Raw genomic sequence first — 14,963 nt, forward strand, 5'->3', positions numbered from 1 at the left:
CCTACAAAGAGTTTTCTCTGCCTGCCTCTCTGTCCTAGTCAGTGGCTCCCAACCTTTTTTGGCATCAAGGACTGGTTTCGTGGAACACAGTTTGTCCACAAACCGGGGATGGGGGGATGGCTTCAGGATGATTCCAGAGCACTACATACATTAGGCACTTTATTATTATTACATCAGCTCACCTCAGATCATCAGGCATTACATCCCAGAGGTTGGGGACCCTGCTATAACCCATCCTGCTACCCTTGGCTCAGGCCTGCCATCGGGTTTTAGCTGTGCCTTCCTACCTAGATAGGATAAAAATTCAGGATGATTTTCCTTCCACAGACCCAACTCTGGTCCACAGCTCACACCTCATGCATGAACCAAAGTCACACTGACGCTCACTCCCCCCATGAAATCCTATCCATCCTCTGGGCTCATGACAAATGCTACGACTAGATGAGGGATCCTGTCCCAGCAGCTGCCATCCCTGGGACACTCTTCCCTCCCTAACCACCAGCCTCTCCCTTCCTCATCCTCCAAGGTCGATCCTCAGGAGAGCCTCACCTGACCACTCAGCTGGATTAAGGGCGTCCTGAGCCTGTGTGATTACTGTAGAGGTCACGCTGCTGCATAACCATCTCTGTCTCTTTACTTTCTGTCGTCTCCACGAGACTGCAGCCTCCATCAGGACAGGGGGTTGATGGACTGTTATTACACCCTTGGAGCCCATCACCACACTTGCTAGGTCTGTGAGCACTGAATGCATGGCTGAGAGTAAAAAGCCAGAGGGGGTCTGTTGTGAGGCTTCAAGGTACCCAGGGATGTTCAGCAACATCGAGACTTTGGAACCAAAGGGTTGTAGAATATATCTTACAGCCAGTTCCCCTTGTCCTGCAGGCTCTTACCTTCCTCCACCAGGAGGCATGACTCATGAACACTGATTCACTCTCTTTGCTTACAACCAGCGCTGAAGGTGGGAAGCCTTGGGGAGGACAAAGTAAGTGCCTTTCAAATACTTCAAAGGCTGTCACATGAAAAGTCCGTGGCCTTATCGATGGCTTTGGAGGCAGAACAAAGGCTAGGTCCTGGGCATCATCAGAAGGCAGAGTTTTAATTCTCAGGAAGAATTGGGGCTTTCCCTCAATCGTACTGGCCACTGGTGGTCCAGCCTGAAGGAATTCACACACAGCCTGCCTGGAGATTTATCACACCCCCAGTGGGACCAAGATCATTCAACCCTCAGGATCTATTTTAATAGTGGTGAAGAGTCTGTCTGTGTCCTTCGTAATAGACTGGCTTGATCAAATGTCAGTGGTTTGAATACAGATTTGAGTAGCCTTCAAAGTGTGCATTTGGGAAATCGATGCAAAGTCAAGGTCATGGGGAGGGGAAGCAGCCTGAGCATTTGGAAAGGCTTGAAGGAGGATATGAACATGGAGTCTGTGCTGCTCAGATTGTGAATCTCCAAACACATTCAGCCTTCCTGGCCTCCAAGGCATAGTACTGTCCATGGGCAAAGTCCAGTTGTTCCCAGTACCTTCTCTGCCAACGGCACCTAAACAAATTGTCAAAAGATAGTTTCCGGGGTGTGCTGAGAATGGCAGTGAGTGACTGACAGCACTCTCGCCCCCACCGCCACCCACACCAGCCCAGACAGGTGCCTCTCCTGTGCTTAAAGACCTTCAGGCAAGGAGATTCCAGCAGCTTCCTTCTGTCTCCTAATCAGATGCCCTGGGAGACTCCCAGAGACTTCACTGACTCAGATCCGCCAGCCAGCAAGCCCAGACCATCCACATCTGATGCTGGCCCCTCAAAATGTGCCAGCCTTGAGTTGGAGGAAAGGGATTTTTTTACCTCGACATCAACATCAAGAGGTTGAAAACTTCCCCAAACATCTCATTTCTGTGATGGGTTCACGGACTCATGGTCTAAAGCAATTTTTTCAATCTGGGTTCTCCATCAGGGTCTCCAGGAGAAGCTGATTGCTTTGTAGATGTTTTGACTCTGGTCCTAGGGATTTGAAATCAGTAATTCTAGGGTGTGAGAAGGGGGCAGGTTTGCCAAGACATAAAAATCTTGTGTAGATACACAACCAAGGCCACAGTGGCTGTGCAGACCCAGTCCTTCACATCCTGTACAGCTTTTGGGTGGGTATCAGAGGATAGGACATTTAACGAGGCAGCAAGAGGCCCGGTGTCCAGTCTCCCCCTGCACTGTGACCCTGGCACTCATTTTCTGCATCTGCAGAAGGTTTACCTCCTGAGGGACTATGAGAATTAGATGATGGGAAGGAGGGGAGGACACACTGAGTGTGACCACCTCCTGTTGCGCCCAGGTCCATGTTCCCAGCATAATTATCAAGAGCGCTCCTCTTTACTCTCGAACTGTCCTCAACTGAAAGATGAATTGCATGGTCTATATATATATATATATATATATATATGACATATCAGGACCAGATCAGGGTATTGTTAAGCCATTGCTTTAGGTGGTTATTTACTCTTGTGGAAAGCGGTGTGTCATGTCATTTATCCATCAGCTATGGCTCTGGCTTGTAAAGCAGAGCTGCCACACTGTCCTTGTCTGGAATGTTCTAGGACTGATTCCCCAGAGAGTTGCCGTGCACAAAGGTGAGCACTCAGCGTCACTATGGACCACGACACCTGGAGAGCTGGTCAGTGAACAGGCCTTTCCCTCTCTCCCCGCCCCAACTACAACCATCAGGGTCACGTCGGTGGACAGGCCTTTCCCTCCCCCCCGCCCCAACTACAACCATCAGGGTCACGTCAGTGGCTTTTAAACTTGTTGTGATACTGTCATTCACTCACTCATCCGTGCGTTCACTCGTCATTCAGCAGACGTCCACTAGGATGCCTATCATCTGCTTGACATGGTCCTACAAGCGGAGAACAGCAGCCAGTACAGCCTTGCCCCATGAGATCCAACAGCCTAAGTGAGAAGACACTCGGGTAGCTGACCATAACGTCCAGTGGGAGTTGTCACTGGTTGTGACAGAGGCTGGGAGTGGGGCACACAGGGGGCGGTGGGTACGAACAGAGGGCCCTCTCACAGGAAGATTTTTCCTGGTGCTTTTGGAGACAGAGTGGAATCCTGCTTCCTGGTCTCTTCCCAGTGGTTAAGGGGATGGTAGTTCTTTCTGGAATTTAATACTTCTTCTAGCTGTAAATTTGTAATTCTATTCCCTAGGGTTTTCACATGGAGAAGGAAATGGCAACCCACTCCAGTATTCTTGCCTGGAGAATCCCATGGACAGAGGAACCTTGCGGGCTACAGTCCATGGGGTCGCAAGAGTCGGACACACTGAGTGACTTTCACTAAGGTTTTCACAAGCTTTTTGGAGAATTCAAAACTATGCATGAAGAAGCTTCTTTGACCTGAGAAGCTGACTCAGTGTCACAGGGTGAACCAAGCTGGGAAAGGGCTGCCAGGCCATTGAAAGGTCCATCCATGCCATTTCACTTATAATGAGCCCAAGGCCCAGAAAAGGACCCACTGCCAGCTGCCCTCCCTTGCTGATTCCTGGAAAAACTAGGACTTAACCCCAGGCCTGCTTCTACTGTCAGCACCGCGCCTCCACCCACACAGTCTCCCCAAGGGGCCCAGTTCACATTTCCTACCCCACTCACAGAGGATATATCCAAGGGGCAGGGCAACTGGGCCCACTGGCTGATTGGCACAGCCCAGAGCCCTGCATGGCTGTGCCCATTTGCAACAGCTTCTGCCCAGAGCTGCAGGGGGAGACATGGGCAGAGCCATTAGCAGGGGTGGTTTCCAAGCTGCACAATGTGATGTGCTTTCCAGTGTGTCTCCTGGAGCAGCTGCAGCCCCAGGGGGCCCATGGGGAGGAACCACTTAGAACAACCGGCATTTCAACTCGAGTTCAAAGCTAGCTGGGACCAAACAATACCTTGTTTAGGCCTATACATACACATGAAACAACTTTCTAAAAATAGCATGGGATAATTAACCTAAAATTCAGGATAATGTTCATCTGGAGGCGATGTGGGGAATGGGATAAGGGGACTCTGAATTAATTTAATGTCCTGTGCTATCAGTCATGTATGACTCTGCAACCTCGTGGACTTTAGCCTACCAAGTTCCTCTGTCCATGAAATTTTCCAGGCAAGAATACTGGAGCAGCTCACTTCCTACTCCAGGGGCTCTTCCCGACCCAGGGAGCGAACCCATGTCTCCTGCTTGGCAGGCAGATTCTTTACCACTGTGCCACCTGGGAAGCCCCCTGAATTAATTGACTTACATTTATTAATTATAAACCTTATTGTATTATGCTTGTTAATAATGTAGTTCAGTTTAATATTTATATTCTAATTAACAATAGTTTATCTCTTGATATTACATTTACATTCTACTAATAATAAACTTATTTCTAGTTACTATTTCATTCTAATTAATACTTTATTTACAATCTAGTTACTGAGGTAGGTGGCAAGTTCACGAGTGTTTGTTATATTAATTAAAACATAAGCAAAAAGTGAACCGTGCATTACGTCATGAGTTATGAGTTAGGATTAATCTATTTCTGCGCATCTGGGGTCCTTAAACACAAAGAGGAAATACTCTTTTCTCAGTGCTCAGAGTGCAGAGGGTCTAAGTAAACCCGACCACCAAACCCGTGCCAGCTGGTGAAGATGGTAAGACATCTGTTACACGCTGGACCAAAACCCTATGCTGATGTCCACCAGAAACAGACCATCTCAGGGAAACAAAGACCCCAGCTGGGAGCTAGCTACATGGCTGGAGCCCAGGTGTTAGAGACACAGAACTCTTTCCAGAGAACCCTTGCCCCCTGACTTTCTCATCTCTGGCAGCAGGGTGGGCGGGCCCTGGGGGAGGCATGTCCCGAGGATGGAAGAGGGAGAAACAGCCATGTGGCTCCACCCTTGGCCTCCAGTCACAGCCGTGATCCTCCAGCGGGCTCCTCCTCAGCCCCACTGCCCGCCCCCCCCCCACACTGAAAGGCTGAGTCCCACCCATCTTTCAAGGTCCAGGTGAAATATCCCACTCTCTGCGGGCTGAAGGAAGGGGAGCAGCTGATAATGACCTGGACCAGGGTCCTCTGGTTTTTCTGGGATGAGGAGGCACCAGGGCTGGCCTGGCTGATGGAGACCAGAGGACCCTGGTCTTGGTGGTCAGGAGACATCGACTCTGGAAGAAGCCCTCCTGTGAGGAATGAAGGTAAGTCTCTTGCTTGCTCTTTGCCACAGGAAAGTCTCACTCCCCTCCGTACCCTCTCCTGCACACAGGAGGTGCTCAGGAAGCACTAAATGAACAAGCGTGCATTCAAAAAGGCAGCCCCAACACTTGTCCCTGCCCCCCCGACACTGACTCTCAGCTCTGGCCATGGCCGCTACAGTTTTTTTACCTTCTCCTCTAGCAGTCAGACTGTGGGGAACGTGCCATTCCTCCAGGACTGGAGAGGCTTGCGAGGTGCCAAGTGAGGATCCCCGGCTAATGCCCCCGGGCCCTTGCCCCACATCCATGCTAGGGAGGTCACATCCCACAGAGCCCGGGCACCAGGCTGGGTGGGTCTGGAAGGCCAGCAGGAGGCTCACCTGTGGAAAACCCCATTTTCTTGTGGCACTTGGTAAACTCGATATTGAAATAGGTGACCAGGGCGTGGACGTAGTCGTTGCGCTGTACCTGCAGGCAGAAGGCGGACGTGAAGGACAGCTCCTCCGTCTTCACCGTGTAAATGTCTACCTCCTGCAGTCCAGAGGAGAGAGAGTGCGGGTCAGCACCTCCGCTGGGTCTGGGTCCCACCTGAGGCTTCATCCCCGGGGAGACTATAGACCACCAAATCCTCTGGGTGTCACATTTCTTGGGACCATGTCCCAGACCCACCCACCACCCTCCCCACAACCTCCCCCATCCTTTCTAGGGTGGAGTCTGCTCAGCACATGCATGTGTGCCTGCTCAGTTGCTCAGTCCTGTCCGACTCTTTGCTACCCCATGGACTGCAGCCTGCCAGGCTCCTCTGTCCATGGGATTCTCCAGGCGAGAACACTGACTGGCTTGCCATTTCCTTCTCCAGGGGATCTTCCCAACCCAAGGATCCAACCCGTGTCTCACGTCTCCTGCGCTGGCAGGTGGGTTCTTCACCACTAGCGCCACCTGGGAAGACCCACACTGGGGGTCAAATTCTGAGGGGTAGGTTAGGGAGTTAGAGTGCCCCAGACCCACCGCATTAAAGCAGCCACCTGCTCCATCAAGCCCTCCCAGATTCCAGCAGAGCTGACTACTCATTTCCCGCCAACAAGAGCACTGAGTACCGAGCCCACACAGTCACAGGCTGAGCCAACCAGCCGGACAGTTAAATACACAAAAAGGGGAAATAAGAGGTGAGAATTTTTCAGTTCTATCTGGGAACGGAGAACACAAGGAACTGATAAACCTAACAGTGTCAGCCAGGAAGTGACTGAAAATCAATCTTGGGTGGCAGCAGGAGCCATGAATGATGGTTTGCAGTGTGGTGTTCTCTCTTTGCAGAGAGGGCTGACCTGACGTGGGCCAGCTCCAATGAGACAGGACAAAGCTCCCCAGGCATCCAGACCACGTTCAGTGAGGGCTAAGGAGGGGCCTCCCCCTGCCAGGTTGCACAGCAGGGACCTCTGTCCTGAAAGCTTTGGATAAGCCAGACAGACACCTGTGTGCCTGGAAATGGTTCCCAAGGGTGTGCCTGAGACCCGGATGATGGAAGATGCTGGGAATAAGTAGGAGAGAGGGGTCTCGGGGGAGGGGGTAGGAAAGACAAAGAAGCCGTTATCTCTACAGGTTTCTGGGGTAAATAAAGGAATCCCAGGACCTTCAAAGTCAAGCCCTGCCTCCCCAGGGTGGACAGAGGCAGAGGTGAGGCCAAGCCAGCAGCCAGCCCAGAGCCCTGTTACGGTGCAGGGTGGCAGCTACCACACCCGACGACCTGTTAGTTGGTTGCTGCATCGGGGAAGTGTGTATAGCTCCAGCACCTGTCAGTTCACAACATTGGTCATCCCTCCCATGCACCTGTCTGGAGGTCCCTCCAACCCAACAACTCTCAGAGCACCGGAGCTTAACTGGGTTTTTATTGAGGCCTTCAGCAAAGTCTCCAGGGCTGGGCTCATGGTGTCTGCTCTCACTGGCTTCTCCATCTCCTTCTCTGCTGGGGCCAGCCCGCCTGTCTCCAGGCTCCTCCCAAGGTCACTGTCCTTGTTTCTTGGGTGCCCTTGGCCACCAGCCCAGCTGGTCTTTGTACACTGCTTCTGGCTCAGCTCAGTGGTCTCACTGCCTCTGCCCCATCCCCACCATTAGACCAGAGTTCGTTAGACACGGGGGCTGGAAGTGATGGTCTGTGCGCCCTGCGTGTGTGACCTGGCCCCTGAAACTCATCATTTTCCTCTTAACACTGTCTCCCCGCCTGACGACTCTCTCTCCCGTCCGCCCCCCAGGCCTCCCCTTCAGTGTGCATTTGTGTGCGCTCAGGTGTGTCCGACTCTGTGTGACCCCGTGGACTGTAGCCTGCCGCTCCTCTGTCCACGAGAGGCTCCAGGCAAGAGTATTGACGTGGGTTCTGACCAACCCACCAACCTCTCTAAGATGGATTCAGACTATCCTGCTCCCTGGATCTAAAGCCTTCCAGAACCTTCTAGGACTCACCTATAACTATCCCAGCCTCTGGGCCTGGACACAGAGGAGCCTGGAAAGTGCACAGTGTGGCTCACCTGGACTTGGCTCCTTCCTCCCCCGGCCTCCCCTCACTTCCTCACCACTCTCAGCGTGCACAAGAGCACACATGCACACATACGCACGCACGCGCGCGCACGCACACACACACACCACCCCGTCTATCAGGGATTCTGTCTCTATAGGGGTCTCAGACGTCTATCAACAAAACGTCAGCCACCAGTGCTCTGACAGCATTCTCTAGGTCCTCCGGGCATTTGCCTCTAAATAGGGGCCTCTGCAGGAACAAAAGCCGTCCAGACTGAAAGTCTGATATGCATTCAATTGGGCGAGACAGAGGGGCAGCTGCTCTTTTGGAGTGCCCCCCGCCCTGCCATCTGTACCTCAGAGACACAAGGCTCTCTGGGTCGGGTCCCCTCTCCTCTTAGACTCAAAGTCTCCAGAGTCAGACCCATCACCTGCCCCCCAGAGCCCTGATCCCTTTGCCAGAAAGCTTCCTCTTTCTGCAGCAGAAGCAGCAGCTCTGAGACCCTGGGGGTGCCCCTGACTAGGCCTCAGGCCACCCCACCAGGCTCTGCAGGCATCGGTGACTCCAAGGAGCCAGGCTGCTGCTGTCCGCACTAAGTCATGTTACAAACGGACGTCTCAGAGCAGAAGGCTGGTCAAAACAGAGTCTTAATTATCATCAAGTGTCACAAGCCGCAACGTTAATAGCGATGAAAATAGCAATTAAGTGTGTGAAGAAGGGCAAGTGTTTTCCCAACAGACCCGGGAAGACAGTGCTGAGCACGTTAGCAAGAGCTGATGGACGGCTCTCCTGGTGGTGGAAGCAAACACAGCCGACCTTGCCCTTCTCAGAGAGCGCAGGAAGGAAGGTGACTGGCCGGGGAGGGCCCGGAGCTCCAGTTTCTGCCATGATCCCAACCCAGGCTGCACTCAGGAGAGACCCTGGCCTGTTCCTAGCTGGGAGGGGGAGAGGAAGGAGGGGAGGCAGAGCAGGCCGGTCCAGGACCAGCAGTGGATGTGCACAAGCGCTGTGGCCACCCCTGCCAGGCAGGGGCAGACAGTGACCTGGGAAGGAATTTCAGCCCGTATGGGCAAGTGTCTGATGGCTCCATGCAGCTGCCATGTGCCATTTGGGCAAATTCAACATTACTAGGCGATTTCCACTCATACTACAATATTTGCAGGAATGTTTAGCACCATGGGTGAATTATTTGGGGTGTATTTTGCTGGACCTGGGCTTCCCTGGTGGCTCAGATGGTAAAGAATCTGCCTGCAATGCAGGAGACCCAGGTCCAATCCCTGGGTCAGGAAGATCCCCTGGAGAAGGAAATGCCTACCCACTCCAGTATTCTTGCCTGGAGAATTCCCATGGACAAAGGAGCCCGTCCTATAGACCCCCATGGCTACACAGTTCATGGGGTCGCAAAAAGTCAGACGTGACAGAGCAACTAAGCACATGATAGTTTGCTGGGCCTTGTTTGGAACGCCAGAAGGAAGAAGCTTCATGGACAGAGGGGCTGGTGGGAAGAAATAAAAGGACATTTGCTTGTCATCAGTCCTGCCTGAACTCGGAACCCGCTGAGGTAACAGGTGGCAAAACCCTCCAGCGCGAGGCCAAGGCTCTCCGGCAGGATAAGAGGGAAGCATCCTTTATCTGATGGGACCTGTATGAGGTCTGCCTAGTTTTATTTGTCCTCCGGGGTCCTTTCTGGACTTTAAGAAAGCAGTCAAGAACCAGGAGTTTCCCTCGGGTCAGGAGGGTAGATCAGCATATGTAAATGCAGATACTTAGACAAAGGGCTGGAAAGGTTAACCCGTTGTGTGGACAATGGTTACCTCCACGGTGGGGAGGTCAAGGAGGGCTTTTATTGGTACCCTCGCAAAAGGGGTTTCCCAGGTAGCACTAGTGGTAAAGAATCCACCTGCCAATGTAGGAAACACAAGAGATGCCGGTTCGATCCCTGGGTCCGGAAGATCCCCTGGAGGAGGAAATGGCAACCCACTCCAGTGTTCTTGCCTGGAGAATCCCGTGTACCGGGGAGCCTGGTGGACTACAGTCTACGGGGTCACAGAGTCAGACAGGACTGAGTGCACACGCACACAGCAAAGTTGGCGTGTTTGGAAATTTAGTCATAGGGATGCCCTGGGGGAGGCCCCTGGTGAGCAGTTTTCCATCTGCACTGAAGACAGAAAGCCATGGAGGACAAGACGTGAAGCCGTGTACAACCAGGGAGCCCAGGACGTGGTGAGCCCCGCCCGGCCACGTCACAGGTACGCTTGGAAGCGGGGGAGTGTGACGCTGACTGCATAGCAGATTGAGGTTTGGGATTTCATCTCTAAAGCTGCTGTCCTGCTCCAAATGGAGGGGCTTCCCCCTACCTGAGCCTCCAGGACTTCTCTCTCTGATGCTCCCATCCCCCCAACACACACCCCCACACACATCACCAGGAGACACGCACCGACCACCCCTGAGCTGTGCCACCGTGGAGTCCACTGGCCCTCTTTCGACAGCTCTGCTCAGGGCCAGTGCCTGCTCTCATTGGTCACCCTGGTCTGCCAGAGGCTCCAGCTGGCCGAGGTGGCCTTGCCTCATAGCCTGGGGCCCGGCAGGAGCCTGCATGGCCTAGACCCCAGGCCCAAGCATCCATGTGGCACAGTCGGCTTCCCGCACCCCCAGGCCCATGCAGGATGCATCTGCAGACCTTTATTAAACAGGCGTTGGTCACCACTTGCTTTGGATCCACGATGTCCACCAGGGGCTCCTTCATGGCAACATCCCGAATACAAGTCATGTCAAAGCCATAGACATTCTCCCACCCTGTGGGGACAGAGCGAGACGTGAGGGCCAGCAGTGGGACCCCCAGAAGTCCCTGGGCCCCCCGAGTCCTAGAGGGTGGGCAGCAGCTCGTGTTCCCCAGTCTGACGACAGGAGAGGTGCTTGCCTGGTGGAGAGTTTCACAAGGTGCCAAACGTTCCTTTACACCATCTAATGTGCAAATGTGCACAGGTCCCGATTTAGGGTTAGGAAAAGTAAAGCTCAGGGAGTGTAAGAAACTTCTCCAAAGTCACACAGCTAGACTGCTGTTGGGCCAGGACTAGAACCCAGATTCCTGACTCTTCTATACCTGCTCTCCTCCCTTCTCTCTGAGCCCCAGCATCTCCTAAGAACTCTCTCCTCCACCGTCCCCATTTCTACCCCACTGCCTCGGCTCCATCCCGCCCCACAGCTATAAAGCCGTCTCTCTCCTTCCTCCCATTCCCACCTACTGAAGCTCCCATGAAGCAGAAAGAAACATGGGATTTCCTGGTTCATGAAACAGGTTGCTGTCGGAATCCCAGTGCCACCTTTAACTAGCCAGCTGCTGCTGCTAAGTCGCTTCAGTCGTGTCTGACTCTGTGCGACCCCATAGACGGCAGCCCACCAGGCTCCCCCGTCCCTGGGATTCTCCAGGCAAGAACACTGGAGTGGGTTGCCATTTCCTTCTCCATGCCCTCATGCAAATCTCCTAGCCTCTCTGATCCTCTGTTTTCTCAACTGCAAAATGTGAGGTGGGGAGCAGGGTGTCCAACAGAGGCCTTGCTTTTCTCACAGACCACAACGTCCTCATTATGACCCATCCCGTGAGACATATCCCTCAGGTGGGGCACAGGGCAGCCCAGCAGTGGCCCTTTGTCCCCGGGGGCTGTTCATAAGATGCGTTAATCATGGAACAGATTCAGGGTGCAGGGCTGGAAGTCAATGAATGCAAGTCTGATGGTCCAAGTGTTGGTCGCTCAGTCATGTCAGAGTCTTTGCAACCCCTTGGACTATAGCCCACCAGGCTCCTCTGTCCATGGGATTCTCTAGGCAAGAATATTAGAGTGGGTAGCCATGCCCTTCTCTAGGGGTTCTTCCTGAACCAGGGACTGAACCTGGGTCTTATGCATTGCAGGCAGGCCCTCTACCATCTGAGCCCCCAGGAAGTCCACGATGGGGCCAGATCACTGGTAAATGACGGTCATCACTGCTACCACTGGTTGATCACCCAGCCCTGGCCAGACCCATCACTGACTCTCCCCAGCAACCCCATGAGGATGCCTCGATACAGCAGATGAGAAAATGGAGCTGGCAGAAGCTGACACTTGGCTTACATGCATGTGGGCTACTGGGCTGGTATCCCACAGCAGGGAAACTGTGGCGCTGGGGCACAAACCCTGTGTCCTAACTCTTCAGCTGCCCCAACACAGTCGTGACAGCAAGCAGGAATGCCATTTGCTCTCCCCACAGTGCAGAGCCGTCCCCAATCTTTTTGGCACCAGGGACCAGTTTAGTAGCTCAGCTGGTAAAGAATCCACCTGCAGTGCGGGAGACCTGGGTTCGATCCCTGGGTTGGGAAGATCCCCTGGATAAGGGAACGGCTACCCACTCCAGTACTCTGGCCTGGAGAATACCACGGACTGTATAGTCCACGAGGTTGCAAAGAATCAGACAGGACTGAGTGACTTTTACCAGTTTCGTGTAAGACAATCTTTCCTCGGACAAGGTTGGGGGAGGTGGTTTCAGGATGATTCAAGTGCGTTACATGTGTTGGGTGCTTCATTTCCGCTCCTCAGATCATCAGCATTAGATCCTGGAGGTGGAGGACCCCTGCTTTAGCGGAGTCTTTGGTTACTGGGTGGTTGAATCTCACTTGTCTGTTTACTCAGAGGAGTTTAGAAGTACATTGAAATAGACTTGCTTTTCTCTGAAATCTTACAGGATTAAATTCTTTTAAATGTTCACCAAACAAATGGAACCATAGGGAACTTATGTCCCTCTGTGTGTTTAGGAGATGGGGGTGAAAGGATGGAGGCGCAAACAGGGAATGCTGTGTTCCTTTTACTCAGGATCTTTTCAAGGGCACACAAAGACCTTCCTTGGAGAGAAGAGGCTGAGAAAATAATCATCTCCTAGAGGGCAAGCATTTGTGCAATTCTGGCTTGAGGATTAGATGCCAGTCAGATCCCATTCTATACCTGAGGCTGGAGCCAAACTCCCAAATGAACCTACCTATGTTTGGGGCTTCCATGTTGGCTCAGACAGTAAAGAATCTGCCTGCAATGTGAGGGATCTGGGTTCGATTCTGGGTCAGGAAGATCCCCCGGAGAAGGTCATGGCAACCCACTCTAGTATTCTTGCCTGGAGAATCCCATGGACAGAGGACCCTGGTGGGCTAGAGTTGATGGGTTGCAAAGAGTCAGACACAACTGAGCAACTAACACTCAATGTGTGGGGAAGTGTGGCAACAGCTCCAGAGAAGATCCCCTGCTAGAATCTGGAAAGAGCTGTCCATGCTTACCCACACACACTGTCTTTTTTAAAAATCCTTTCTCAAGACACCTACTGCTACACATCTGCTCTTGCCCTCCGCCCTGCTTTAAGTTAAGGCTCTGTGAAAGTGTATCTGAGAGTCCATGTTAAATGGTTAAAATCCTGGGTTTGGGCTTCAAATCTTGGCTCTGTTTATTTGCTGTGCGACTTTAGGCAAGAATTTAACTCTCAAAGAGCTGGTTTCTTATTTAAAATAGAGACGATGAACTTAAACAGTTGCCAGGGGATGCGGGGGGAAGGATTGGGAGAAGGGATGGTTAAAGGATCTTGGGATGGACATATATGCATTGCTCGAGGTCAATCCTGGGTGTTCATTGGAAGGACTGATGCTAAAGCTGAAACTCCAATACTTTGGCCACCTCATGCGACGAGTTGACTCACTGGAAAAGACTCTGATGCTGGGAAGGATTGGGGGTGGGAGGAGACGGGGACGACAGAGAATGAGATGGCTGGATGGCATCGCCGACTCGATGGACATGAGTTTGAGTGAACTCCGGGAGTTGGTGATGGACAGGGAGGTCTGGCTTGCTGTGGTTCATGGGGTCGCAGAGTCGGACACGACTGAGCGACTGAACTGAACTGAACTGATATTTAAAATGGATCACCAATACAGCACAGGGAACACTGTTCAGTGATATGCGGCAGTCTGGATGGGACGGGGGTTTGGGGGAGAATGGATGCATGCATATGTACGGCTGAGTGCCTCTACTGGGCACCTGGAACTATCGCAACGTTGTTATACTCCAAAATAAAATAACAAGCTTTTAAAAATGGAAATGATGATGATGATAATTGCTCTATAGGGTTGTTATGAGGATCAAATGTGATGATATAGGTAAAGTACATAACAGGGTCTGGCACATAGAAAGCCCCTGAGATGTGATAGTTACTGTGGTTACATGGTTGAGCTCTGGCTTTGCCATCATCCAAGCTTGTGACCCTGGCAGCTTGGCCCCCTTCTTTTCAAATTGTTTGTAAAGTGAGGAGTTTGGTCCAGTGGCTCTGTGTTCCAGAATCATCTGGGACACTTCTTAAAATACAGATTCCTGGACCATAACCAGATCTATTGAATAAGCATCTCTAGGTTTGGGCTCCAGGGAGAATGGATTTCTGGGTCAACATAGGCAATTCCAATCAGTTGGAAATCCTTAGGCTTCATGATCTCTGAAGTTCCTTCTAGTCCAATTTTCAAATGGACTTAAAATCTCAAATGGCCACTGTGACATCTATAACCACTCCCACCTGTGGAACCTCTCTCTTTCTGTAGCCTCAGCACCAGCAGCAGAGCATCTGGCACAATATAGGTCCACCAGTAATTTTTTTTTTAATGAAAATTATTCACAAACATTTAATGCCTGCACTGCTTCACAACACCTGGTATTTTAGATACCTTCTTAGGGGTTAATTCATGTCTGATCTTCCTGGCCAGGCGGCCCCAAATCCAGTTATTCAGTGACAGATTATCTAGGACATTAGGGTTTTTTCCTCTCCTTTCCACTGACCATGCACTTCCCACCAGCTTCTCTACTGTACGTGAAGCAGGGATGGGCGAGGATACACATCAAGCATATTAATTTTTTGCTGCAATTGTCTTATCTATTAAATGAGTGAATATGGAGTGAGGGTCATCAACCACCAGGAAAGTGTTAGCTAACTTTCTCGGGATTAAAAATTAACAGAAAGACCTGTGAAATTTAGTTTATGGATTGAAACACTCTTGAAAAGGACCACACTATGGCGCACTGAATGTAACCAAAACAAAGTCCAGACCTACCAGTTAGTCCAGACTAGGTGGACTAAAATTCCCACTTGAATGGACTGGTAGAGGAAGAGGTATGCTCTTTTCTGGGCATAAATTATTCATCTGTCCCTACTGTCCAGGACTACTCACAATGTGCAGCATTAATAAAAAATTACAAGACAC

At 51.7% G+C, this 14,963-nt stretch overlaps 1 protein-coding gene across 3 annotated transcripts in view; it reads right to left on the reverse strand.

Moving 5' to 3' along the window:
- Positions 1 to 14,963, reverse strand: part of PRMT8 (protein arginine methyltransferase 8) — a 71,489-nt gene that overhangs the window by 1,782 nt on the left and 54,744 nt on the right. For all 3 annotated transcript variants that reach the window (XM_055395192.2, XM_088836757.1, XM_088836758.1), the window contains 2 exons: positions 10,392 to 10,507; positions 5,580 to 5,730 (listed from right to left, as the gene is read on the reverse strand). In XM_055395192.2, coding sequence (XP_055251167.1) covers positions 5,580 to 5,730; positions 10,392 to 10,507 — 267 coding nt within the window. The remainder of the gene's footprint in view (positions 1 to 5,579; positions 5,731 to 10,391; positions 10,508 to 14,963) is intronic.

The sequence above is a fragment of the Moschus berezovskii genome, chromosome 6 (genome assembly GCF_049115385.1).
Source record: "Moschus berezovskii isolate FMDL1 chromosome 6, NW_MosBer_1.0, whole genome shotgun sequence".
Taxonomy (NCBI): domain Eukaryota; kingdom Metazoa; phylum Chordata; class Mammalia; order Artiodactyla; family Moschidae; genus Moschus; species Moschus berezovskii.